At 44.8% G+C, this 26,483-nt stretch overlaps 3 protein-coding genes across 5 annotated transcripts; 1 reads left to right on the top strand and 2 right to left on the bottom strand.

The window, feature by feature from the left end:
• Positions 1-3,273: 3,273 nt before the first annotated feature.
• Positions 3,274-16,068, bottom strand: egl (Egl_like_exo domain-containing protein). Its single transcript, XM_002138517.4, has 8 exons — positions 15,446-16,068; positions 13,635-13,954; positions 6,967-7,212; positions 4,905-6,882; positions 4,739-4,837; positions 4,427-4,676; positions 4,268-4,356; positions 3,274-4,196 (listed from the first exon to the last, which is right to left on the bottom strand). Exons 2-8 carry the CDS (start codon positions 13,798-13,800, stop codon positions 3,983-3,985), a joined length of 3,042 nt encoding a protein of 1,013 aa, XP_002138553.3. The 5' UTR covers positions 13,801-13,954; positions 15,446-16,068; the 3' UTR covers positions 3,274-3,982.
• Positions 16,069-16,716: 648 nt separating this feature from the next.
• On the top strand, positions 16,717-18,126 carry LOC4804522 (golgin subfamily A member 6-like protein 22). Its single transcript, XM_001361035.4, has 4 exons — positions 16,717-17,181; positions 17,239-17,541; positions 17,595-17,817; positions 17,886-18,126. The coding sequence occupies exons 1-4, from the start codon at positions 16,886-16,888 to the stop codon at positions 18,042-18,044; spliced, it is 981 nt and encodes a 326-aa protein (XP_001361072.2). The 5' UTR covers positions 16,717-16,885; the 3' UTR covers positions 18,045-18,126.
• A 3,728-nt stretch (positions 18,127-21,854) lies between these two features.
• On the bottom strand, positions 21,855-26,440 carry wun2 (wunen-2). Of its 3 annotated transcripts, XM_015184507.2 has the most exons (7): positions 26,306-26,440; positions 24,295-24,442; positions 22,957-23,108; positions 22,665-22,895; positions 22,410-22,589; positions 22,163-22,339; positions 21,855-22,100 (listed from the first exon to the last, which is right to left on the bottom strand). In XM_015184507.2, exons 1-7 carry the CDS (start codon positions 26,336-26,338, stop codon positions 22,083-22,085), a joined length of 939 nt encoding a protein of 312 aa, XP_015039993.2. In that variant the 5' UTR covers positions 26,339-26,440; the 3' UTR covers positions 21,855-22,082. The 3 variants fall into 3 exon arrangements, with proteins under 3 accessions (XP_015039993.2, XP_015039992.2, XP_002138552.2); XM_015184506.2 differs by lacking the exon at positions 24,295-24,442 and having other exon boundaries at positions 26,306-26,431; XM_002138516.4 differs by lacking the exon at positions 26,306-26,440 and having other exon boundaries at positions 24,295-25,474.
• Between the last annotated feature and the right edge of the window lie 43 nt (positions 26,441-26,483).

Genomic DNA, 26,483 nt, shown 5'->3' with positions numbered 1-26,483 from the left:
GTATATTACACCCCCATACACACACACACACACACACACACACACAAGCAAATGAAAACATGAAACATTTTGAAAGTGCATAAACAAATGCAGCGAAAGGAACAGGAAGCAGCACCAGCAGTAGGAACCAGAACCCGAACCCGAACCCGAACCAGAATCAGAACCAGTAGCACCGATGCGGGAAATACTCGTAGTCGATGGAGAACACAATGATTTGTGCAATAAAAACTCAAATTCATACCATTTTCGTGTCCATGCAATACATATGTATACTATACTCGATATATACTGAAATTTGAAATGTTCGTTCCATCTCGTGCCAACGAGAGTAGTCTACAGTGTCTATGGTTAGCCAGCAGTGATCTCTCCATATGAGACACAGCATACACTCCTCGTACATACAATATTCAAGAAAACCAAAAACCAAACAAATGTATGGAAGAGAAAAAAACTCAGAGCTCAAGAGCTTTCTGTCTGTCTTGTTTACCCTTTCGTGCATGTGCAAGCAATAATCACTGTACATATGTATTATGTTTTGTTTAGTTATTTTAGTGAAATAAATACAATTTTTATTTTAATTATGCGAATATTGTTTTCTTTTACACAACTATTGATCCACCTTATGCGTCGAACCGTAACCTTGACTGATTTACTCTTAGTTTTAGTTCCATCCAAAGACAGAAACTAATTGGTGAAACCATTTTACACGTAAGAGCTTTTCTTGTAAGGATAGTAAATACATATATTATATGTATATATGTCTATTTTTATGTATCTTATTTATACCTTATACCTTACTTGAAGGGGCATTCAATGTCTATGATATACGTAAACGAAATGTGACTAATATGTGTATGTGTAAATGAACGTTTCCTTTCCATATTTAGCGAGTTCAGACTACACACAGAATATTTGTAAGCTAAGAATTTAACCGAAATAACACGAATTTACATTGATGTACACTCAACACAACATATTATCTAGGTTAAGTGATATTTAAACTGTATTGACGATACCTCCGACACTAAGGATCCGCTTGAAGTCTATCTTTCCCATGTCCAGGCTGACAGCTTTTTCAGCTTTCTGCTCTATTGGGTTGTAAAAATTCGAACATTGGCATTCCCCTCATAATTCCGTTTCACTATCCTGGCCTGAACTCTCTTTGTTCAATCTCCTAAGCTAATATTCAGTGCGTTCTGTGCAATAAGTACTCACTCTATGCACATAACGTTGCAAATAGCGAATAATCACTGGGTTCGATCATTCATAAGTATACAAGTTAAACAAAAATCGTTTTTATGAGTACTTTTTGCATTTATGGACATTCGACTCCATATGCAGGTTTCCCAGGAAATCCTTACGAATTAGTATAGTCTAAAATATTAAGGTTCAGAGCAAATATCCAAAAGGCGAAAGGCGGGCAATGTGAAGTCCGGAAAGTCCTGCGATAAAAGTCGCTGGCAAGTCACAACACTAAAATTTGCTGAAAGACAAGGATGGGACAGATTTAAGCATCGTTCGATGGAAAAGAAATAAACAGAAAATAGAAATTGAATTTTTGTAGAATAAGTACACACATACCTAAACCGAAAAGTAAGCCGCGAAATAAGAAACCTAGTAATGGAAACTTCACCAGACGACACCAAGCAGACAGCCCAATAAAGCGAGTTAGAACCAAATTGTACATATATCTAACGAGCTATGGAAAGATTCAAAGATGTGATTAAAGCAAATATATATAGAACAAAAATGTATTCCTTTGCACATAAACAAGTACATGAAATGAGTATATATATTTGCGATAGCTAATAGTTTATTGCCTATATGGCATTTCTCGTATAAGATTTGTTGTGCGTGTTTCAATACATTTATTGAACCTGGTATTCGTAGTGGATGCATAAATGTCGGGCAGAAAGACTCTGATTCCGATTCAATTTGCATACAATAAACACTTGTATTCTTTTGTCCGTTTGTCTGTCCAGGTAATATCTGATATTGGGTGATTTTGGTCCAATCCAGTGTGCGAACCATTTACCTTCTCACTGTCTCCACGATCTTTTGCCATTTCAATCGCTATAAACCACACAATCTTTATACAACAGAACAATAAGTCCGAGTACTGGGTATTTAATAGTCGGAAAACTCGACTACATCTCTTTAGTTTGTTGTTGTAGTTTTCATTAATGGAACGACAGTGCAACTGAATGGTGAATTATTATACATATGTATGTATATTCTAATTTCTACACAACATACATATACACATGTACACATATACACATATACACTCTTTTATCAAGCTCAAAAGAAGGCTGTAATCGGTAGTCACACTAGAGCTGAAGTTACTCGAATTTAATAAAAGCGCAATAAAGCGACTGTAAGGCAATTGCAAAACAAGCTGGAACAAGTCCAAAAGTAAAATACACTTCAAGCTGAAACCTTAAAGTGTATTTTATCTTGCTAGAGGTAAGAATATTTAACAAATTGATGTTTGGAACCGGTTTAAACATGGTTGCTGTTTTCAGAAGTCAATTGATTAAAACCAGTACATTATAGAACATATACGAGTACATACATACACATATGTCTGTATGTACACATGTGAATTTTTCGATGTCTATTAATGCCATTTTATGAGTTTTTTATCCATACAACCATGTTACCTTTTCAGCATCGATTAGGTTCATTGTTATGGAGAGCACCTCTCGCTTGAATCTAGATGATTGACAAATAAATTAAAATAAAATAAAACTAGATTTTAATTGGGAAAACTCCCTATACTATACGAATAATCAATAAGAATTAAAATTAAAGAATCAGACATACTTATACCAACATAAACTGAACACAAACATAAATGTATTTACACAAACAACACACAAATTTCAATATCTATACATATATATACTTATATATCAATATTCAATAATCAATGTTTAAAACCTCTTGATGTCGTTGAATAAAAAACCCCTCCCCTCGCCCCCACCAACCAATTTTCTTGTGTAAATTCACTGAGTAGCCCCGTGGGGCGGTGTGGTGGAAATTGAATAATATTTCTTAATAATAATATTAATATTAATATTTCGTTAAATATATTTTTGTATATACACGTTTTATTCAATTAGAAATATCATTTATAATCGTACAATTTCAATATGCTTTCCTTTACAATTAACTCTCTTTTATGTATGTACTTAGATTGATTACAGAATTGCTTTTTGTTAATTAATTAATAAGATTGTTTGGTTAAACTAAAATTGAGTTGAATAAACGTTTAGTTTAGTTTGGGTTTATAAAGAATTAATTATGGTTAAAATACAATAAGTTCACTTCTGATATGGCGACAAAGATACATATTAGGAAACCTCTACAAAGCTGCATTTGAATTATTTCATCTCGATTTAATACACATTGGTCCAACGCAGATTATAATAATCATTAATCATTTCGCTAATACATCGCAAAGCTTTCTATGTCACATTTACACATACATTTTCAATGATTGTTTGGCGCTGATTTAGGGTCATAATGAACAAAAACAAAACAATCTGAGGCCTACCCATCTATCCACCTTTCATCTGTCTCATCGAATGCAACACGGATTCTCAGACCTCAGACCCCACTCCGCTCTGGAATGGGATAGGATGGGGTCACCGCTGAGAAGTGCGATTCGTACAGTAGCTCGTTTGGGAGGCCATTCATTTACAATTGGTAAATCATACTCGTATATATTATTGTTATTGCAATGTTCAACATTTAGGCACAAAATATATTGCTTCTCAATTGGATATACCCATAAAAGTTATTATTGCATAATCGATAGTCGATAGTGGGTGCTCGGGACACCGCCTTTTGTCTTTGTCTTTCTCTTCGTCTTCTCCTCGAGTCTCGCAACAGTTAAAAACAGAAAAATAATAATACGTAATATGTCTGCGCTTTGCTTTGCTTGTTAGGAATCATGGTTCGAAGATTGACACGTTGTTTATGTGGATGCCACACGCTTCGTGGGCGAGCTGCTAAGCATTGCCGTCTCCTTGGCCCGCTCATGCTCGTCCTGGAAGAATATCTTGGTGATGACGACGTCGCCGGTGCTCAGCGTCTGCGATTCGGCATCCACCAGCTTCACCACCCGCCTGTCCGTCGTTCTCAGAATGGGCGTGACACTGCGCTCTCCTTGGCAATTGCAATTCCTATTGCTGTTGAGATAGAGTTCAAGAGAATTAGAGTTTGGGAATTAGCCCGATGTTCTCCGCTAAGAGACACTCACTTTCTGGACTTTTCGCGTATGATTTGCAAATTATCTGTGGTCGCAATGCTCGAACCCAACTGTTCCTGAATCGAATTGGAAGCCAGTATCTGTATGAATAAAATTAGAAATGTTTTAAATTAGTTTACAAATACGATGGGAGCTGTGACGGATGCTCACCTGATCGCATGGCAACGAGGTGGCTGTCGTCAGTATGGCCTCTAGCTTATCGATTCGCGCAATGCGATCCATTGACTTGTTCTGCAGTATTTCCTCCAGCATCTGCATGGATTCCGTCAGGCTGGGTGGCTCAGAGCTGAAGCGCGGCGAAAAGGTGCCCGAGAGGGAATTGTCCGATGGTACAGAGTCCAAGCTGGGAAACATTTCGTTTTCATTGGGTTCCGCCTCGTCTTCAGAGTCACTTTGATCCCTGCAGGATTCAACAAGGTTCAGTTTGGTTTGGTGTACTTTTATAACTATTTCGGCACTCACTTGCTGGGATTGCCGGCAGATTCCATTTTCTCCAGCTTCTTGGCCACCTTGTAGTAGCCCTTGAGGCGCTCCTTTTCATCCTCCGTCAGATCCATGTAACTGTTTATGAAGTATACCACGATTAGCTCTTGATCGATTGATTGATTGAGACAGAAGGATTACTCACCGCAGCAGACGTATCTCGCGGTTCGAGAGCACAATGCTCTTGCTGGTCTGCGCCAATTTCAACTTCAGATCGGACACCTCGGTGCTAACCTTGCGCTGCTTCTTGCGAATCTTCACCTCGTTCGGCTTGATCTGCAGGAGGATTTGCTCCGTGCACAGCTCGGAGAAAAGCTGCCTGTTCTCTGGCCTGATCTGCCGCGCCAGACTGCCAAAGAGCTGATCGTGGATGAGCACCAGCACATCGCCAGCCGCGTACAGCATCATTTCGCGGGTGAGCGGCCGCTTGGCCCAGAACTTCTGGTCCCGCCTGTATATCTGTTTCAGCTGGTCCTTGATTGGATTGCAGGGTGCATTGTACTGCTCGCACAGCGAGTTGAGCGATATGTATTTGGCCTTGTAGACCTGCTTGCCGTTCTCCTGGTACTGCAGGATCGCATGCGCCGCCTGTGTGTCGAACACGTTGCGCAGCAGGATACCAAACTGCAGATACAGATTGGCCGCATCGTTGCGACAGTCGTGGATGACCTTGATGACCTGCTCGTGCTCCAGCACGGTCTTCAGGCCACCATCCGTGACCATGGCAGGGCAGGACTGCACATCGAAGAGGAACGCCTCGCCCCGGGCCGTTCCGATTTCAATCAACGTGATTTCGCCCTTCAACCCGAGATTGATGCCTTCGCAGTCGAGGGAGACCACAATGCCCTCGTTCTTGGCCGCGTACTTGAGAAGGATGTCGGTGACGAACACAGACTGCTTCACACTGGCTATCACCGTCGTGTTCTGCAGGACCTTGATCTTCCACGTGTCGCCGACAAAGTAGCTATGACTAGGTGATTGATTGGCGTTGGTGGGTGGGTTGGAGCTGGAGTTTGAGTTGGAGATGGTATTGGGATTGTTCGCTGTGCTCGCATTGGCACTGCTGGAGTTGGAATTGGAGCTGGGATGGGAGTTGCTGGAATGCAAGGGACTGGCATGCGGAGAACTTTGGTTGGCCAACGACTGTTTGTCCTTCTCGAGGTTCTCCGCCAGCGTGCGTATGACCAGAGTATTTATGCGTTGCTTCAGCGTTTGGTTGACGCTGTTCACTCTCTCCGAGGAAGGATTCGTAGAGGCAGGCACCGGCGCCGTCAACGGCTGCTGCTGTTGAATGGGTCCTCCTCCGATGGGGCCATAGCATACATTCCCACCGGGATAGTTGTTCTCGCAGAGATTCTCCAGCTTCAGCTCCGACATGGGCACATAGCTGTCGAAGCCAGAGCTCGGCTCCGACTTGGGCTGCCCCAGCTGCCCCTGCCCCTGCCCCCCAATTACATTCGACACGGGTGCGTTCAGCTTGAAATTGGGCGATGCTATGCTATTGTTGTTGTTGATGCTACTGCTGCTGCTAATGACATTATTGTTGCTGCTCGCACATCCATTGCTGCGCAAAGCTGGAGACTGCAATCGCTGTTGCACGGAGCTCAAGGCACCTCCACCTACACCGGCACCCACATCCACCCTGCGGCTTGAATTTGAATTGCTGCCATTGTTGATGTTGTTGTTGTTGTTGAGGGCGTTGAACTGCTCCCTGGTCTGGGCCTGGGCCTGCTGGATGTGCGTGTCACTGAGCTTGGGCTTCTGCAGCAACGTGACTAGATTGGCCTGAATGTGAAAGCAGTCGCCGAAGAGCTTTAGGAAGGAGCTCAGGTCGCCGGGCGTCTTGAACATGCGCAGCCACTGATCCTGCGGAAAGTTGGTGGTCAGCAAATGGAACAGCTGGTCCACCAGCAGCGGCCCCTTAATCTCGATGCACTGCGCGAAGAAGTCGAGCATCTGCTGGGTGCCGCGCGTATCGATGTTCGACTGTGGCAGATGGAGACGATCCCTGGCCGGCAGATCAGTCATATTCTCGCAGCCCACCAGCATCACAAAGTCATCGATCACCTTGAATGTGTCCGTGTGCTTGGTGAGAAAGTCCGTGAACTCCTTGATATGTTGACCTTCAAAAAACAAAAAGGAAAAGAGTGAAAAGTGAAAAGTGAAAAGTGGAGGCAGACGAACGACTTCTTGAATATCCAACATACCCGATATGTGACGGACTTGCGGCGAGGCCTGCGACCGATGGCCGAGCAGACTTCGCACCGGCACCTCTGCAGCGGCCCCGTACTGCAGCATCTTGTTCTTGAAGTAGTCTTTAGCCTCTTGAATGTAGTCGCGCTTGCCGCCGCCACCACCGTCGTCCGCGTTGCTGTGCTGGTAGGCATTCACCTGCACGTAGTCCCCGTCCACCAGGAATATTGATGGGTATTGGGCGAGAAATTTCTTCAGACCTGACGAAAGGGCAAAGGGAGATGTCAATTACAATTAGGTGGAGCCATTAGTGCTTCTGCACTGGTTAAGTGGTTAAATAAGTAAAAGTGTTGCACCAGCAGCTCAAACTTAATTAATTTTCTTGGCCTCTCAATGTGTCAACTCAGTAATTACGTCAAGACTAAGTACTTATTGTTGTTAATTAATTCCCGGGTACCGTGGTGCCCTGGTACCCAGTCGTTCGATAGTGATAGACGGTGTTAGTCTCTATAGAGAGCCACGCATTCCAGTTGCACCATCATTAAGGAGTAACTTTTGTGTGCATATAAAGTTTTCCCCCTTTCATATCGTGGAACTACATACATATGTCTGGATTCCCATAATTAACAAAACATTGTTGTAATCGCATCATCAAATGACAAACTTACAATTCATATCCATATATGAATACAAATCAACGAATACTCGTACATGAACATAGGAATGAATATTCATTCAGTCTCTATCCTGTTGCTCTGTGGGGGGGGAAGGGGTTTTGAAAAGTTGGCAAAAGTTGTTGCTTCAAATAAAGTTAGTTTACAATTACAAAGTACGGTATGCGAGGGTAGCAAATTGTGTGTGTTTTAGGGGGCTACACTGTGAGAATGTCGGTGTAGGTAACATGTTGGGCATATCAGAACACTCTAAGGCAAAATACATTGCGTGTGCATGCTTTAAAGCAAGTTATTGGGGCTTTCAATAGTTTATTCCAAGTGTAGCTCCAACCAAATGAGAAGAGTATTGTGAACTCAAGCCAACCGACCGAGCGCACCATTTATTTGATAAATCAGGTCATAGTTGCTGACTGACTGACTGCCACTGTAAGGCCCAAAACGGGACGCGTTGCGACCCAACCCTGCTCCAACATCATCATCATCCGGTATGAAGGTAGGAATGTAGCGATGAGTGCCGCTCGACTCTATACCCCAGCCCGAGCTCCACCACCTCTGCCTCCCCCTCTGCCTTCACAACCATTCGCTATTGTTTGCGTAATCTGAAGTGACAGCAAGGCAAACGCCACGCAGCGCTGGAAAGATCAGAGAGCACCACTCCAAAGAGAAGGTACTCGGTGCTCGGTGCTCGGTGCTCGGTCCTCCATTGCGTGCCTCATTGTTGGAACTTGTTTATAATGCTGGGCATAGATTAATTCAATTGCATTTGACATACTGCTCCCTACATACACAACTCCAGGGCGAGACAAACCCGAAACGAGCTCTGATTAATCGAATCGGATGGGCATTATGCAAGGGGATTGTCTACGGATTTGGCGAGTCAATCAAAATAGAACGTAATCCCTTAACAAACATCTTACATCTCCATTTTCCACCCACTTTCCTGCCCCCGTCCAAGGGGCCTTGCCCAAGGAGCCACAAAACTGACAAATGGCTGGAAAGAGTCACCCCCAATCCGAGCTATTTTCTCGAGAGAAATCCCACCGCATTAAGGTCGAGGACCCTGGCAGCATGTGCATAATTCAATTTTATGTTTACTTACAGAAATTGAAATGGGTGGCAACTGGCAGAAGGGCGCACCAACTGACGCGCCACAAATCGAAGTTCATAAAAGTTGTAAAAAAAACATTTCAATATTAATATTTATCGAAGGCCACAACCTCTAACCCCAATATCTAATATGCATATCTACGTGTACGACTTTTGTGCATACATATGTACATACATATGTATATTTGGGTACTTCCCATAGTGCCACAGCCAAATATTATACCAAGTACTTGGCTGGTCCAATATTTGTCTGTTTGTGTGCCTAGCCGCAATTCTTGGCAAACAAACATTTTTGGCTCTCTTAGTGGAGCGCAGGTGGCAGGTGGCAGGTGGCAGGTGGCAGGGGAGACTCTGCGGCTGGGGTGGTCGGCACATTTTACGGCTCGACCCACTTGGACACATTTCTTATATATTTTTTTTCTTTTCTTGCCATGGCAATTTTCAAATGCACCGAGGACACTCGCTATAAATTTATGTGTATTTATGGTACATTCTGCTTATTGAAGAAAACGGAAATGTTTCCCCAGTTTCGGGCCCCGAGATGTTGTAAATTCGAATGTGAGGTAGCCGCAGGCCTGTTGCATGATTGTGGGGGGCGTAAAAGGGTTATGTCTGCCCATAAATTCAAGATTTTATGCCTCGCTAAAGGAGTGGCAGGGGAATGACACACAAGTGTAATGGCAGTGCCTGGGTGGTGGGGGTTTCTTAACTTCTAAATTCTTGTACTTCCCCTTTCGGAGGACTCACTTCATTATAGGCTCATTAGAGCCGCTTTTCCCTTTCCTCTGCTGCCTGACAGTCAAACAGTTCTGTTCTCAATCAATTAGACGCCCAAATGGGCACAAAAGTTCACCTAAAATATAATGAACAGCAAATTCATTTCTTGTGCCTTTTGCAATTAATGTCAGCTGTGAAGAACAGCAAAAATCAATGCCTCCCCTCCTTCCCGAAAACAGTTACCAATTTCCCTCGAAGGGAAAGTTAACAATAACATAAAAGCCTTGGGTGCTGCCCCGGTACGCACCAAATGTTGACACGCAATGCCGCCCGAAAGGAGGAGGCTATGGAGCATTGAGCACCGGCTGGCGGTAAGGCGTTAAAGGATTTCCAGTGCCATCCCTTCACCCCTTTTTGCTGCCGTTCGCATAAAATCGTTAAATTTACGACAATGTCTCTCTCTCTAGCACACACTCTGTTTCTCTCCCACTCGCTCTCTCTCCCTGTTCGTTGGCGAAAATTGAAATGTGTAACAGAGAGGAGGACGTGGACGTTCCGTCTCATGCGGAAGCATCGGCCGCGGATCAATCAGCTAATCATTCAGGCGGGTGGTAGAGGTTCGTATTTGTACCCTCTAATCATTCACATATCCACACTCGTTTCGCGTATTTCAACAGCAGTTATTGTGTGTTTTTATTCCGATTACTTTGACAATATTTTTGTTTTGGAAATCGATTACTCAACAAGAAATAAATACAGAAACCAAAATAACAAAATAGTTGCAAACGAACGAACCTTCGTTAGTCCCGTTAAGGCTTGGCATGTAGAGATCGTGCCTGTGTGTGCGTGCGTGTGTGCGTGCACGTGTGTGTACGAGCTAGAGATGGGCCCAAAGCCACACACCTGATGAGTAGATCTCCACTTCGTGCGTGAGAAATAATCGAAACGGCATATTGTTTTCGTATTTTTCAAAGATTTTCTTCATTGAATATTCATAATTTCGATTGAAGGTGCGTTATATATAAAAATATAAGTTTCAGCAATCGGTATATACCAAACATACTTCACTGAAATGCCAAAAAAAAATTCCTTTTTGTGTATTTTTTCGTGCTTATTTAAAGACGTGTCTATTCAGAGACCAAGCCTTGGCATGAGACAGTCTGTTCAGAGGGCTGTACCTATTCGGGTTCGGCTCGTCGGGGTCCCAAAATTCCCAACAAATACGCACAACGTAGATCGAGACTCAAGACGCTTCTACAGGTACTTCTGTAGGCCGCAAGATTGCAAAAACATTACCTTGGTTGGTCATGATTCAGGACAATGTTTTAGACTATGTTTGGTGCGTGCCATACAAGCCACGACACGCGCTCATCTCTAATGTGGGAGAGCATACGTGTGCGTGTGTGCGTGTGTGTGTGTGGGCAATTAAACAGAGTAAAATCGTTGTTTGGCTTTGCTCTCTGCCGCTGCCGCTGTCGCTGCCCCTTCCTCTGCCGGAGGCACAGCTTAAAATGGCCAAACGATAAAGAGAGCTAAATGGACATGTTTTTGTGTTTGTCCAAATGATTTGCACCGCAGAACAGACAAAAACAAAAACAAAAACAATCGAAGCTTCGGTTTCCGTTGGTGTGTTGTCTGGGTGTTGAATTAGCAGTGAAAATTTAAGTCCCAGATAAACGAGGCCAAAGCTATTTCTCACAGAAAATTAAAGAAGTCCAAGTTACTGTTACCGTTGCTCTCATCTGGCTAGAAGAAAGCTTTTGACGTTAATTTCCCCAAAAAATGTTGGTCGAAAACCCTCATCAATTCGATGGGGAATATGCATACGAAAGGCAAAAGGGAGGCACACACACACACACACACACACACACACACATCGCCATATATTATTGAAGCAACAAATGGATAGGGATGTCCATGCAATTTTATTGAAATTCAATTGAACATTTTTGTCACGTAATCGACACTTTTCTATTACAACGTTTCCGTCTCTACATCGCCATGCTCCATGCCCCATCCCCTACACCCCACCCCCCATCAATGGCAGACCGCAAAAACTACATAATGGAACGGAGTCGATGGGTTTATTGGGGGCGAGGGCGGCATACACAAGGGTATAGGATGTAAGCAGCAGCAGCAGCAGCAGCAGAAGCCCTGGCGGCTTTAACGGTTTATAAGTTGCACAAACAACACGTTGACAAAAATGAAGCAGCATAATATATGTTTATAGGGTTTTAGGTCGTACCCAGGAGAGTAAACAGGCGTTTATGGGGGGAAATTTGGGTTTTCCACTGACCCAAGAGCACTCCTTATCACCCATTTGATGGGGACTTAGAAATATCAGCCAAAGGATACGATACGAATATCTGACGCTATTCTATTTATAAGCCAAACCTTGACATTTCTCCATTAATATTTCCCCTGGTTCTTCGGCTCTGATTTGCGTGTCTCGCGAATATTTCCCCCGGAGTTTTTTCCGTCTATTGCGTTCTGGGGGTAAAAGCAACATTTAAGCCAAAGATTAAAGTATTTTAGCGCCAAATTACTTGGCAAATGTTGCTCGCTTTGGGGTTTGCTTTGGGGGCAGACACGATTTGTCTTGTCGCGGGTCTTGTCCGTGGAACGTCACGCACATGTGTGGGAAATCAGCAAATGCGATAAACATTTTGTTAAACATTTGTTTTGCTCAGTTGCAATTAATGCAGCCACAAAGTGTGAACAAAGAGCTACAATCGCCATTTATGGGCGCTAAGCAATTACAAGAAAGAACTGTGAAGAAATGCATGGTGAAAGGTAATTGATTCTACGGAAAGAATGGGAAAGTTAATGTGAAACTTATTGTTCTTGAATAACTATTTGTAGTATTCATTGTATCAAAAACCGCTTAGTTTAAGACAGTTTTTTTTACTGAAATCAAAGCTCCAAAGCTCATAATCCGAACAGATTCTCGAGCCAAGGGACAGACAACATAATTTCTCCCTTAAATTCCTACTCGTACGGGGTATTATGTATTCCTCTATTCAGCTCTCAACTTGTTTACAAGGGATTATACGATCAATGTAAACAATTGTTTGCCATTTCCTGTTACCACTCCATCAAAAATACATAGATTTTTGGAGTGCCCACACAAATATCTGAGAGCAAAGGGAAAGTGCATTGCACCTTTTCTTTAAGAAACTTGCCTCAAGTGGTACGGCACCTATCTTTAGAAATCGAAAGTTGTTTGTTGTGTCTATTCTTGGAGATTCTCTTCGCAGAAGCATGCATTTTGATAAATATCATGAAGAGCAGGCCGCGAGCCTCTTCACGTGTTGACTTGTCAATGGAATAGAATGTGGAGAGTGTGGAGTACATGTGTATGTATTGGTTTTTGGGAGAATACCCAGTACTCGTGGAGTTCAAGGGCATATTAAACGATCTTCCATCACTCCGAAAAGTCCACTCTGCTATCGACACTTTCAAAGTAAGTCGAATGAAATCCACATCTCTTATGACTAGCGGGTATTGTTTAGTCGGAATATCGACTACTACAGTATAGTAGTTTTCTTTAGGCCTCCAAAGCACGCGGGCCCTTGAGAGCGCTTGTAAAATAATACACACAGCGCGTATAGTAGAGAAAGAGGAGGGAGGAGACAGGCACCACGTAAGAGGGGAAATGGAATAGAGAGACAAAACCGACAAACAACACGTGCATTATCGATTGCAGTTTCGAGTCTGCGATAAAAAGCTGTAACTGAAAAATCATTGGCATGTTTTTGCGGTTTCGTGCATTGGCGCAGCTTCAGTCGAGTCGAGTCGAGAGATGGAAAAGGAGACACGGAGACACTGCCTCCCCTCTGGCAGTGGCAATGACATGTGCACTTGGCCGCCAACAACAACAAAAGCAATCATTGGCAATGACAAACATTGGCCCGCAGGTGCATCGAATGTGTATTGTATTGGATCGAATGTTCGTATAGCCGTAGAAATGTGACATGTCCAGTATTAGTTGTCAGCAAACAAGTTTCATGGTTCATGTTTCATGTTTCATGCTGGGACCTGTAGTGGTCAAGGGGATAGAGGGGCAGCGAAGAAATGCATATCTTCCGATCATGGGTCTAGTCGCAAACTATGCAAGAAACTCCACTGTAGCTGAGTTCTACTGTAGTTTGTTGCGGGGTCTGGCCTGCCTAGGGAGCACTCACCCGATTGACTGCCGCCGGCGATTTGCCGCATCTCCTTGGTGAACTCCTTGTTGCCGAACTGGCACGAGAGATCGTGCACGGTGCGGGGCTCTCCCTTGTCGAGGAGGCGCTCCAGGAAGAACAGCAGCGTCATATTGCGTGCCATCTCGTACTCCATGGACTCCATTGTCGTCGGTCGTCGGTCGTCGGTCGCCTGGGGCCTTGGGCCTGTCGCTCGGTGGTCGCTAGTCGGTGGTTCCTGTGCTCTGTGGCTATCTCCTGAATTAGTGATAAGCAAGTATAGTACGTCACGTAGCGCTGAGTAGAGTTGAGTTGCTTATCTGCAATTGAGCAAAGGAAAGGTAAGGGTAAAGAGCGTAAGAAAGGGGCAGAGAAAACACTTATGCAATGCGCCAAGAAAACGGACCAACAACAATAGGATAGGAGACAGATAGAAGACAAGAAAGAAGGAAAGAGCAACCACAACAACAACCGCAGACACATATTAGACTTTTGAGACTTTGTTTCGTTTCGTTTTCGGGTATTTTTTTTTTATTTTCTTTGCGTCTTTTATTTATTTAATACATTTGCACTTTGCCACTTGAGCTCTCTTTCGCCCTCCCTCTTTCACATGCTGTTGCTCACCGCATTTTATGTTATTGCCTTGCAGCGGCAGCGGCAGCCTTGCACTTTGGTGAGGAGTGGGAAGGAGTGGCAGGGATGCAGGTGGTAGTGGCATAAAATTTATTTTCTCTTCGGTTTGCGTCTTGAATAATTGAAAAACCACACATTTTGAACCCACAAACACACACACACACACACACACACACACACACACACACACAGTGAGTGGCACACGTACAGAGCCTCGCCAAATCCTTATCCTTGCGGCATATCCTTTTTCCTTGCGCACCGCTCGAAGTTCCACAAACAAATGACGGCAGCGCTGCTCGCGTCTCTGCTGGGAGCGTAGCCAACATAAACACAGGCGATTTCGAACAGCTGTTTGGAGCATGGCAAGGGGAGCAGGCGCGGCGAATTCAATCAGTGCTCTGTTGGCTGAATTGCACCGCTACCTTAAGGCTGTCTGCCTAGCTTGGATTAGCGGATTTCCGATGAGAATTTCTATGGGAACTTAGCGTTGGCATCTCTGCCAGCAATATCATGTTTTTCTTTCCATTTGTTGCTGGCCAACGCGAGGCATGCGAAAAAGTGCCAGCGCTGCAGAACAGGTGATTGACACAGAAATTGTGCAGCGGAAATGGAAAATGCCATGCAACCGCCACTCTCTCAAGAGGCATTCCCCGGCTCTTCTCTTTCTCTCTCTGTTTTAATAATCCCAATCATAACCTGCTGCCTATTGTCTGTGGCTGTGTGAGTATTCTATTGATAAGCAAAAACCGTTGACAACGATATGTATTGGGAACACAAAGCAGCAACAACATTCCAAAGCATTCAGGTAGGTATGCGTGTGTGTCAGGTAGCTAGGCTGTGAGCATGTGTGCGTGCGTGTTCAATGGTCGCTCTGTGGTGTTGGTGGCCAAACAAGAAACTTCAGACTCTTATTAGACCGAAGCTCTAGCCGCTCTTATTGGTGAAAAGAGATGGCAAGTGCAGCGGGCGGCCCCCAACTCGACGAATGAAAGAAAATATTTTTGCAAAAATGAAAAGGAAAAAAAATTACATGACACTCGAAATATGCAAAGCAAAAGAAACGGCCAAAAGAGAAAGACAGACAGCGGGAAGAGCAAGAGAATGCAAGAATGTGAAAATATGAAAGAAAGAAAAGAGCGCCCGCCAAGCGAAATGTCAATTATAATTATTATTCATACCTGTAGCTGTAGTCGTTTTATTTGTTCAATTAATGATTGTTGCTTGCTTGTTTGCTTAAGTGCACTTGTAATCTATATTTAAAAACCAGACTTATGAGTTATACGCGATACAGATCCTCGCGTTGGGGATTTTCTCAAAGATCTGATCAGATCTCTATCTCTAGCTCCGTCTCGCTCACGCGCACTCTTTTGCTCCACTCGCAGGGGTTTCGTTAATTAAATTAAGCATTAATTAACATTTTTGGCGTAATTAGCAGACACTCTCTCGGAAACTGCGACGAAAGCAGCAACTTGTTGTTGTTGTTTCACACAAACGCACACACACGATTATTTGGGCAGGTAGAATTATATTGGTGTGAGTACGTTGTCGGTGTAAGGCACTGGGGAACGTTTTAAAAAGCGTGTTTAACCACTTGTTGCACTTCTTTAAGGTACTGCCAACAGCCGACACCACTGTCACCGGAGTTTGGCTAACTCCACGCGAATTTTAGGCAAAAACAGACGTTGGCGTGGTCAAAAGAGGCACAATTCGGTTTGGGTCTTTTTTGGAGCAGCAGCGATGATGACAGCGACAGCGCCAACGCAGAGGTGGAGCTCAGTATTTACCGATTAATATACCGACCCTAAGAAAAATACCGTCTAATTTTGTAAATATACCATAAATATACCGATAACACTTAACCCACTTAGCACCACTTTAATAACGGTCGACGATGATCAGAAATCTAATTTCCTGATTTGGATATTCGGTTTGATATTACTAGCTAACTAGGACCGTCGGACTTGAACACAAAATTTAATCCGATTGACAAATCTAATTTTCATAATGTGGTGATTTTAAGGACTCCCTTTATTGGATTGTTTATAAAATATGGTTTAAACAAAAAAATGTCGAGGCACAAAATGTATGTGTTTATGGAAGAAACTGCTATCGATACTATCGACTGGATAATCACTAGAGCTGCGCGCCAAAGTGGAGAGAGCGACAATTCAAAAAAACTGCGTATAGAAGTTGTATGGAATATGAAATTTAATAGATAGATAAAAAATATGCCATTATTAGCCGATATACCGTAAGTATAAATTCAATATATAGAAAAGTAGATGTTATACCGTCAATGGCGAACAATTCTGATTGGGATTTTATTGTGTGCCTATCGATGTAATTGTGTGCGTTATCGACTGTCAAATTACATGAATTCTACATGCATTATACATGGCAGTTATTGCAAAGATCATTTAAAGATCAAGATATCGGAGGAAAAGAAATTAAGTATTTAATGTAATAAATATAAATGCACCAGTCCGATTTTCACTTCCTTCGATTTACCGTTGTCCTTGGCAGCAGGCAAAATGCAACCAAGGTTTCCGGCAGTTGTTTTTTTAAACAACATTGAAAGCATTGAACAACATTGAATCAATTAAGAACGATCCTTTGACATGGAAACCATCGAATTCCTTAACCGCACCAGCCGGAGAAATATCAAATCGCAAATCGGCTGGAAGGTGGCACAGCGAATGCGGGAATGGTCAGAGGATTTGGACGACCGCCGCGGTCAGCTTTATGTGCAGCTCCACAGCGAGGCGCTACAGGTGGATGAGGAGGTGGCAGCACTTCTGCAGGCACGCGCCGACGAGGCTGAAAGGAAACGCCACGAATGGATTCACATGGAGCGTCTGAAGCGGGAGGAGGCTGAGCAGGAGCTGCTGAAAGTGAAGCAGCAGCAGCGGGAAATGTGAGTCTCCCTTGCCCCCCATTTGCCGCACTCCAATCCAATCCTGTCTCCTTGCAGCGAGAACTCCGAGGCGCATCGCCACATGCAAACCAAACAGATCCTGTTGGAGAGCAAGCAGGCACAGCTCCAGCAGATTGAGGATCGCCAGGCACTGAGGCGGCGCCAGGCCTGCGTGGAGATCCTCTGGCAACGGGTGTGGCAGCGTCTGGACGATAGCCGGGCCCAGCAGGAGCAGTACGAGCAGCAGCTGCGCCGCCTAATCGAGGGCCAGTGTCAGGCCGAGAATCTAGCCAGGGATCAGCAGCAGAAGGCTCAACTCCACCAGGAAGTGCTCGCCGAGCAGCGGGCCTATGCCGAGGCGTAGGTAGATAGCTCCTTAATGCCATGTTGATGCATAATTGTCTCTTCCTTAGCCTGAATGTGGCTGCCGAGAATGACGCGAGGAAGAGGGAAATGGAACTGCAGCAGAATGAGGTCAATCGCCGCAAACAATTGTGCGATCTTCAGGATCAAATCAGCCAGAACATGAAGCTTGCAGCCAGCCAGGCAGAGGCCAACCACCGCGAGGATGTGGGCTACAACATACGCGAGGATCGACAGATTTACGAGGAGCTCATGCAGAAGCACTGCGCCAGGGTGAGTCAACGCCTCGACTACAACGTCGCTCAATCGATGCCACTCACCGGTGGAAACTCTTGTTTTAGGGACGCAATCGTGATTGGCACCAGAGCTACATGACGCACACGGCTGAGGAGCGAGCTGCCCGTCGCCGCAGTGAGCAAGAGCGGGAGCGCGCCTACCTGGGCACTGGGTGTGTGCTCGGCCAGCAGCAGAAGCAGCCATATGGCAGAGCTGTTCGCTGAACATTGATATGATATGTCGTCACGCCTCATATTTGGATACCGATCGATCGATTATTGCAAATATATTTACGACTGATATAAATCACGGGCTGCGATAAGGAAAAGCGTATCACGCACTGCCGGCATAAAACTGGCCACAATAATGGCCAACACCAATGCGGATGACGGACAAGTGGTAGCGGAAGGGGCAGGGGAAGGCGGGAGCTGACCAACTTGGCCCGTGGCCAGCGGGCAGTATGCAAATCGATGAATATGCATCGATAAAGGCAGAAAAGTGTTGCTCGAGCAACGACTATGACAATATTTCTGACACCCCGAATGGGGCCCAGGACCTGCAGCTGCGGCTCCACCTTGGGGGCATGGGCATGGGGGCATGGGGGGGGGGCATGCATAATTGAACGCTTCCGTTGTCCATTTTCTTGCTTGTCTCGACTTGTTGCCGCTAATTAGAGTTGATCGGTGGCCGCAATGCACTCTTAATGCAAACAGACGGCTAACCGCTGCACTGTGTTTATTCAATTAAAATGTGCACAACGAAGATTGTCCAGCATCCACCATCGAGAAAATTGCTGGCAATTTCCATTCCAACGTACTTCGGCCAGAATGGCACGGCCCACAAATAGCCCCATTTACCTATAAAATGAAAATGTTTGCTTAAAATTGATAAGCAATTTCACTGGGATTAGTCTTCATCAAAGCAATCTGTGTTTATCTGCTCGTAATGGCTGGAATTCGTAGCCCAAACATGTACCCATCTATTCCGCGCTCATGTTAGCTGTCCAAACAGCAAACATTGGCCCGAGATATCCACCCAACATGATCCCATACATCACACGATTCCCGACTCTCCAGCCAGTCCTGTGAACCAACTGAAACGAACCGATCCATAGCCGAGAAGCGGTCCGATTTCAAAGAGAGGTGTCAAAGTAGGCTCTGCCCGGCCTTCCTCCTCCTGCTGTGAGCCATTCAGCCATGTCATTAGCTGCAACATGCCAAAAGGGGTGGCTGCCACGGCTGCATTATTTATGTGACACTTGGGATCGGATCGTGACAACATTTGCCAACTGCTGGGAAACGATTGTATGTAAGGCCATTCAAATGGAAATATCTCAAGCAACGCTAAGAACAGGAATCCAACAAAAGCAGTTAACATGCATCATAAAGGAACGGACTGCAGAGAGGGGGGGTAACTTTTCTAGTATTCTAGTATTCTAGTATAACGCCCATCACAGCGTTCGTTCGGGATAGACTTAATGCCAGGGTCTTATCGGGGATCTGCAAAAGCGCGGCCGAGATTTATAGATTTCCGCTTTGGGGCAGACACATATCGCATCTCGGATCCCGACAGCAACTCATTAATAAACGTTTAGAGACGTCGCAAAGCGGCCCAAGTCACTAATTGCCAAACGCCTCCAGAGCCAGGATAGCGATCGGGACAAGGACTAGACGCAGACCAAGAGACTGAGGACTAGGACCAAAACAAGTCAAATAAATAATTGTTCACGTAGGCGACGCAGGACATGTCAGTCGGCCCGGGTCGGCCCTGGGCCCACCTATTGTGCGGTTGCACACGTTGCACGTCCATAGGGGGCAGGGCTGCGGTCAGCGCTGATTCGCTGATTGAAATACCCACGCCTGCCCACGTCCTGGCCTCCTGCTGGCCAGCCATGCCACCCTATCCTCCTACTCCTACTCCTAGTCCCCTGCCCCTGCTCGTTTCTCCCGGGTCGTGTACGTGCTGGACAAACTTAACGCCTTTTATGCCCCGCTCCGGACACAAGAGAAATGAGTTGTGGCCTTTGCCTGGCGGCGCAGGAAAATGTTGTTGCAACAAAGCAGCCTGCCCATGCGACTGGCTGTTGCAGCTAGAACAAGTGGGCTGCAAGTGCCAGAAAGCACAGCCTGCTGGTGCCCTGTAAAAAGGCAGAAGTGACTACACATGGGAGGTTTTTAAAGTCTTCTACGAGTCATTCAACGACTGTTTCGATATAGGTGATATAGGTACAACTGAATCACCATAAGAATTGGTCATTGCTTTCCTTCGATGTGTGCCCATTAATCATCACCACTCTATCAGTCACAAAATCCTCCCCAAATGCAGTATACCTCTCCTTCCATCGTCTGTATGTAGGTACCAAGCCCTAGTCCGTGTAATAATTCTTGTGCCCTCCCTTTGTAGCTTTCCCCCCCAAAAACAGATCCGTAATGCCTTTTGTTTTTTGCGATGTTGTAATTTTCATGCTTCGAAATGAATTTCGCGCCTGAATCGAAAATTGCCAGCCCGCTGGCTAGCCAAACATCCATTTCGTCACTGCCCCTCTTCGGATCACTCTCTTTGTGGCTTCTGCAACTGTGGGGCGACACTCAGAGTCGTGTCTGTTTGGCAAGTATGGGTTTGTACTTTGATAAATATAGGGACGATAATCCAGCCAAGCGTTGGTGCATTTTTCCATAAACTTGAAACCATTGACAGACACGCGTAGAACCCCAATCTTTCTCCACATCAGAAGCATCAAAAACAAAACAAGAAAAAGAATTGACAACAGATGCGGGCAATTGAGAATTGGGGTATTGGGGAATTGGGGAAATGCTTTGGGGACGGGGGTATCAAATGCAATTACTGCGATAAAAGCGGAATAAAAATGGTGTTAATTGTCGAAAGGCTTGCATAGAAATTCGGTACAATCCAGCGGTACTCCAGCGAATGACGATGTTCTGGCGTCCACGCTTTATGGCCGCCATCAATCTCCTTGCTGTCTGAGTGGCCTGAGTGCTGATAGCCGGGATTGTTCCACAATGTACATAGAAGATGGTGATCGGAACAGCAGTTCCTAATGCAAATTGAGTGAGTGCCACTTGGCTGTGCGACTGCCTGATTGAGCGATGCATCAGGAGGCTGCATCAGCAGCAGCTCCTTGTACATACATACAACTCCTGTCCATTCACTTGCTGAGTGGCCCAGGCGATAAATTCGTTTAATATGGAAATCATATGCAAAATTGATCGGGGTGATCGGGTGTCCAGGGGGGGCATTTGCCACGGAGTAATTAAAAACCACAAATTGCTGACTACCGCAGACACTGCACTACACTGCACCACACCACCGATCTCTAATTAGCCATAGATCAGAGATCTCCCAACTGGATCTGGCCAGTTTTCGACTGCTACTCGTATCTGGCGCCTACCGGCTCCAATATCTACACGTATGTACCTCTCTTGAACAGACCCAGAGAGTGCCAATCGGGTTTCCAATGTTTCGTGGTAATTAATCTCTCCCGTCAAGGACACTTCCTTGTGCAATTTGATTTAAATTGCTCGTTTTGTGTGGTCATAATATCGCAACAATTCACTGAGATCTTAACACATGATATTGGTAAGTCTGCGATTTCAAAACTTCAGCTGGGGAGTGTCTCGTGATAAATAAAATGATATGGAATGGAATGTAGAGCGGCAAAGATTGGTTCAATAGATTAAAGATTGAAAGAGCACAGCTATTAATAATTGAGGGTCTAAAACTACATCTATGTACATATGTAACCCTCTCCTTTCAGAAACCAAAACCCGCCCTAAACATGAACGATCAATCAACTCATTCTATGAGGGAGAGAGAACATCAGTTTTGTTTTGTCAGAAATCCAAACAATAATTGACTGGGGGCTTTCATACAATCAGTATCGTAGAAAACTCCAATCATTACTCAGAATATGGAATACATTCCTATGAATGCAATTAAGAGATGCTAACGTCTGCCTGTCAAAAGTTAATTTTGTTCTTGTGCCCAGTTATAAATCAATTGAAAAAAGAATGGAATAATGTTAAAACATATTATACTGAAATTTATTAAGTAAAATGGTTGAAACGTGCACTCAGACATACATATATCGTAGATAAATATGTGGCTTATATTCTAGAGATGGTCATATTTGAGACAAAGGTAAAACTGAATTTCCACTAGATGAAACATCTTAAAGCGATAGATCGCAGGCCAGCGCGGTGGGTAGCGGCGGTTTGGAACCCCCGCGAAAAGAATCGTCTTGCCTACCACATTGTCGAGGTCTGCAAAGCATGGCAAGGATTAAAAACCACTATAATCATTGGCATATCTTGGTAACACTCACCACAATAATGGCATATGTAATACCAATGCCGGCTCCTGCCAAAACATCGGAGCAATGATGCTTGTAGTCGGAGATGCGCGTAAGGGCCGTGTACCAGGCGAACGTGAGCAGCAGGAACTGCACGAAGTGTTGCACCATTCTGAGCCTGGGCCAATGCATGCGGCGCTGCAAGTAGATCTTCAGGGAGAAACACGAAAATATATTAATTAATGGATGTTATTTCTTTATAATAATCAAGAGAACCTACTGCTGTATAGAGCATGGCATAGAATGCGAAACTGGCATGCCCGCTGGGGAACGATAGACTCATATCCTTGATCCTCTTGGCATTCATGTCCGCTGCCCCACAGGTGAACTCTTCGATGTAACGGCCGGCATTCATCGGATGACTGCAATTGCTCCCATCCCAGAGAACGGGCTGACAGAGCTACAATATACATATACAACAAAAACATAGACAAATCAGTAAAAATATTCTTTGAGAGAGTTCCATTCTGCTTACAGTGAAAAAGTGCGGTCTAAGCCTTCCAATGGCATACTTGGCTATATTCGCAGTCAATTGCTCGACGCCGAGGCCAAATATGAAGACGCCAATCTTGCGGTAGCACTCCAGCAGCCAATAGGGCAGTTCCAGGTGACAGAGATGATAGCCACTGCCAGTCCTGGTCTTCTGGCTCTTATAAGTGCCATGCAAGCGCTTGTCCTGCCCCCTGAAGAACTCCACGAGGATAATCTGGTGGAAAGTAAACCAATTAGTCATCAAAAGAATACAAATAAAAGTGCATTCGGCTCACCAAAACCACGGGCAGAGCGCCACACATGAGGTACAGCATCCAGCTGCGTATGGTGGAGTGCTTGTAGGGGTGCTTCAGGGACGTGTCGTTGCAGAAGAAGCCGCGCTTGAAGGGCTCGCCCCACAAGGAAAAACCCAGCATAGGCAAACCCACTGCAAAGAGATGGAAAATCAGGGTATGGCACTAGCATGGAAGGATGTAGCATGTGGTATTTGATATTCTGCCCAGTGCTATTTGAGATTTCCCATCCAGTGGGTGGCCCAGCAGCGGGCAATCGCAATGGTGTCCAATTCATGATAGCAAGGTCTGCTGATCCAGCCTTAATTGGACTTGGGTAAACAACACAGACCATGGTGATGGTGATGGTGATGGTGATGGTGATGGTGATGATGACTATGTGGCTGCTGATTTTTACATGGAAACGGGTACAATACAATCAAATTCTCCCCCTGCTAAATGAGAACTTGCCACAAATTGAATAAAATAAATCAGACCAAACTCGATGCGCGAATATGTTTTTGGTTTTCTTCTGTTTAGGGTTTGCTTGGTCGAAAACTGTCTGTTCATTATAAAAACATTGAAACACTAATACATACAGCGAAAAGCCACAAGGGAACACCATCATCAATAAACACTGCTGGAAGCATTTTAAAACAATTTGGAAATGTTTTCATTTCGCATCTGATCCTCAGAGAGGAAACAATGCGGCGCTTGCTCACCTCAGATACAATAGATATTTATACATACGGTAAATACAGTATGTATAATAGATAGAACCCCATCTGTGGCCCATTCTCGCACCAGAAAACATCTTAGGCGGCTGCGTGATTGATTCAGAAGTGGCATGGGTGGAATGACTTGCAAGTGCAAGAGATCAATTGCTGACACATGATAACAGATCATAAAACGTGTGAAAGGGGGCAGACGTGATAGCCGTGATGGAGAGGCTATTGTGCTAGAGCTCCCTCCATCAAAATTGATTTATTCGGAACTTAGATTAGAAAAGAAATTCAATTCTTCACTGGAAATGGGAGCAACTCGAATGGGGTTTCTTTTTAAAAAATGCATTATGAAGTTTTTATTTGTAAAAGTTTAAAGTTCTCTCTCTCTCTCTTAAATCAGAGTGTAGGGAAAATCTCTACTGGAACCTATTTCGATTCCTACCTACATATATTTGCCTTTACCATCTAATAAAGGCCATCAATAACCACTCTTTGTTATAAGAGAACATATTTCTAACAGGAAGTTATATAGCACTTCCTGTAGCTCCCACCCTTTGATGTGTGCCCTGAGAAGCCCCTTTCCCGCTGCCCCACAGGTGAACTCTTCCCCACTTACCGCAGCTAAGCATACACAAGTCCAGCAGAATACGTCCAAGAATCTTCTTCGGACCTCGCAGCGGCCTCTTGCCGGGGACAATGGATCCTGGTCCGGTTACCAGTCCACTTCCCAGGCCTGTGCCCGAGCTTCCAACGAATGTCGGCAGCTGTAAATCAAGTTTTACATTGTTGTTGTTGTTGAGATTGTGGGGATTGGATGTCGATGTCGGTGTGGCCGAAGATGCGGCTGCAGCGGCGGCGGCTATGATGCTGGCTGCCGTTGGAGACGATGGCTCCTCCCCGCTGCTGCTCTGGCTCTCGAAGCGCTGCAGCGGCGTTGTATCGCAAACGCTGCCCGGACGCAGGCTACTCATTCTGAGGCTGCGGTGTTATCAGGAGGGGGTATGGTATCGGAGGGTTTATCTAATGGGGGAGCACTGGGAGTGAGCTTGAACGTGGCCTCAATTTATGGCTCTATTGCACCTGGACACCGCCTTGGTGGTCATCTTATCAGCGGCAGACACACACAAACGTACTAGCACAGTGCGATACAAATATTTGAATAATCCTCGCGACCGGAGAGATTTCTTCGAGTATGTGCTAATGGACGGGACGGGACGCTCCTCTGTTTGTTTTGGGTAAGAGTTTCAGCGTTTCCTTGGTATTCGTATCGGCAATAATTCAGTTGGGTCTTACAAAGTAAGGCACTTTCTGTGATAAGCGTCGACGGTGGCGGTGGCTGATTTTTGGGTTGCACCAACGAATCGATAATGCTGTAAAGTCGGCGTTTTCTTAGCGGCTCCGAGGGGAGTGGTAAGTAGTAGTAGTTGGTGGGTAAGGGAATTGCGTAAGCGATGAGCGATTGCAATCGACCAAGACCGAGTCAAAATTTTGAACAAATACTGCTGGCGACGCGCAAAGCCAAATACATTGTTTGTACGCTCGAAAAAATCTGTTCCATTATTTGCACTTGCATTTCTCCATTCGCACTCGATTTTTGTTTGTTTGCTTGCACATTTTTCTCTCCTCTCCGAAGATGTTCTTGTTGCTACTTTTCTATGCGTTGCGGGCTCTCCTTCGCATGCGCAGCGACGGGAATGCCGACGATCGAAACCTCACGAAGATGTACCGTTAACCGAATGCAAGCGACATGCACCGACGCGAACCGCTCGGCTGGTGAAAATGGAATGAAACTGGAAAAGCAGACCACCATCGCCACAGTCGCAGCCGCAGCCACTGCATGGAAACGAATTGTTTAAATAACAAACGAGTCGGTAAGTGTCCCGACACTATGATACTCAGTCTCAGCACTCAATCGGTATAAACGCCTGAATTGGTCTCGGAGCCTATTAGTGCCGCATGCTCTCTCTCTTTCTCTGTATTTATGGTGGTGGAGGGGTCTCTTAATTTGGCTTGCGCTGCGCTTGTCATGGGATATGGAAAACAGAAACAAACAGGGAAGGAGAGGAAGCTAGTTGTGTTATAATGTCAATCTGTTATGAGCCGAATATCTCCCTGCCTCTCTCTCTCTCTCTCTTTCCAATTGCCTACGCAAAGGATTCCTTCTGGCTGTTGCATACATCTGCACAGATCTGATATGCTCTTTTAGTACAGGGTATAAAAACAGAACACACTCTCTCTCGCTTTCTGTCGCTCTCTCTGATCAGTCCACGATTTGGGAATGGAACAGTGTATAGAGTTTCGGAAAGAACTTTTAAGGGTTGGAGGGTGAATGCAAAGGTGTTGTAGGTTCTTGTGATGGCCTTTATTGTATTGAATCCTTGATAAATTCCATTAGAGAAAGGGTTCACATTGATTGTAAATTTAATTAATTAATGAACTTATTAGTAGACTTATGACTAATGAGCTTTCTAGGGCTGTAAGGGATGCTCCCCATAGCCAAAACGCGAAATAACATAATGGGGATAAGTATTTACAACCAGATTGCGCAAGTTCTATAAATGCCACCGCAATGTTGCCCCAGAAAACCCTGCCTAAAAGACCATTACAAAAGCTCTTCTATAAATTACCTTTGACCTCTCCTTTCTGCATTCCACTTCCATAACGTTTCGTTGCGATAACAGAGAGAGTATTTATTCTCTGCTCTCTTCTGTCGCAATTCTCGTTCCGCCTGCGACTGAAACACTGGCAACTGACTGGCAAACGGCAATCTTATCTCCACACTCGCCTGTTTTCTGCTTTCGTGCT

This window comes from Drosophila pseudoobscura, chromosome 3 (genome assembly GCF_009870125.1).
Source record: "Drosophila pseudoobscura strain MV-25-SWS-2005 chromosome 3, UCI_Dpse_MV25, whole genome shotgun sequence".
Taxonomy (NCBI): Eukaryota; Metazoa; Arthropoda; class Insecta; order Diptera; family Drosophilidae; genus Drosophila; species Drosophila pseudoobscura.
The sequence above is the reverse complement of the archived record's forward strand: the minus strand, read 5'-3'. Positions and strand labels throughout refer to the sequence as shown.

What these genes read in the sequence shown, in the direction of transcription:
- egl (XM_002138517.4), bottom strand. Translation starts at nt 13,800, where the DNA reads ATGGAGTCCATGGAGTACGAGATGGCACGCAATATGACGCTGCTGTTC. An exon ending in CGCGAGATACGTCTGCTGCG is followed by an intron (nt 4,838 to 4,904) that starts GTGAGTAATCCT and finishes CTTCATAAACAG; the next exon opens with TTACATGGATCTGACGGAGG. An exon ending in CCTCGTTGCCATGCGATCAG is followed by an intron (nt 4,357 to 4,426) that starts GTGAGCATCCGT and finishes TTATTCATACAG; the next exon opens with ATACTGGCTTCCAATTCGAT.
- LOC4804522 (XM_001361035.4), top strand. Translation starts at nt 16,886, where the DNA reads ATGGAAACCATCGAATTCCTTAACCGCACCAGCCGGAGAAATATCAAA. An exon ending in CAGCGGGCCTATGCCGAGGC is followed by an intron (nt 17,542 to 17,594) that starts GTAGGTAGATAG and finishes TCTCTTCCTTAG; the next exon opens with CCTGAATGTGGCTGCCGAGA. An exon ending in TGCAGAAGCACTGCGCCAGG is followed by an intron (nt 17,818 to 17,885) that starts GTGAGTCAACGC and finishes CTCTTGTTTTAG; the next exon opens with GGACGCAATCGTGATTGGCA.
- wun2 (XM_002138516.4), bottom strand. Translation starts at nt 24,649, where the DNA reads ATGAGTAGCCTGCGTCCGGGCAGCGTTTGCGATACAACGCCGCTGCAG. An exon ending in GCGCTCTGCCCGTGGTTTTG is followed by an intron (nt 22,896 to 22,956) that starts GTGAGCCGAATG and finishes ACTTTCCACCAG; the next exon opens with ATTATCCTCGTGGAGTTCTT. An exon ending in TTAGACCGCACTTTTTCACT is followed by an intron (nt 22,590 to 22,664) that starts GTAAGCAGAATG and finishes TGTATATTGTAG; the next exon opens with CTCTGTCAGCCCGTTCTCTG.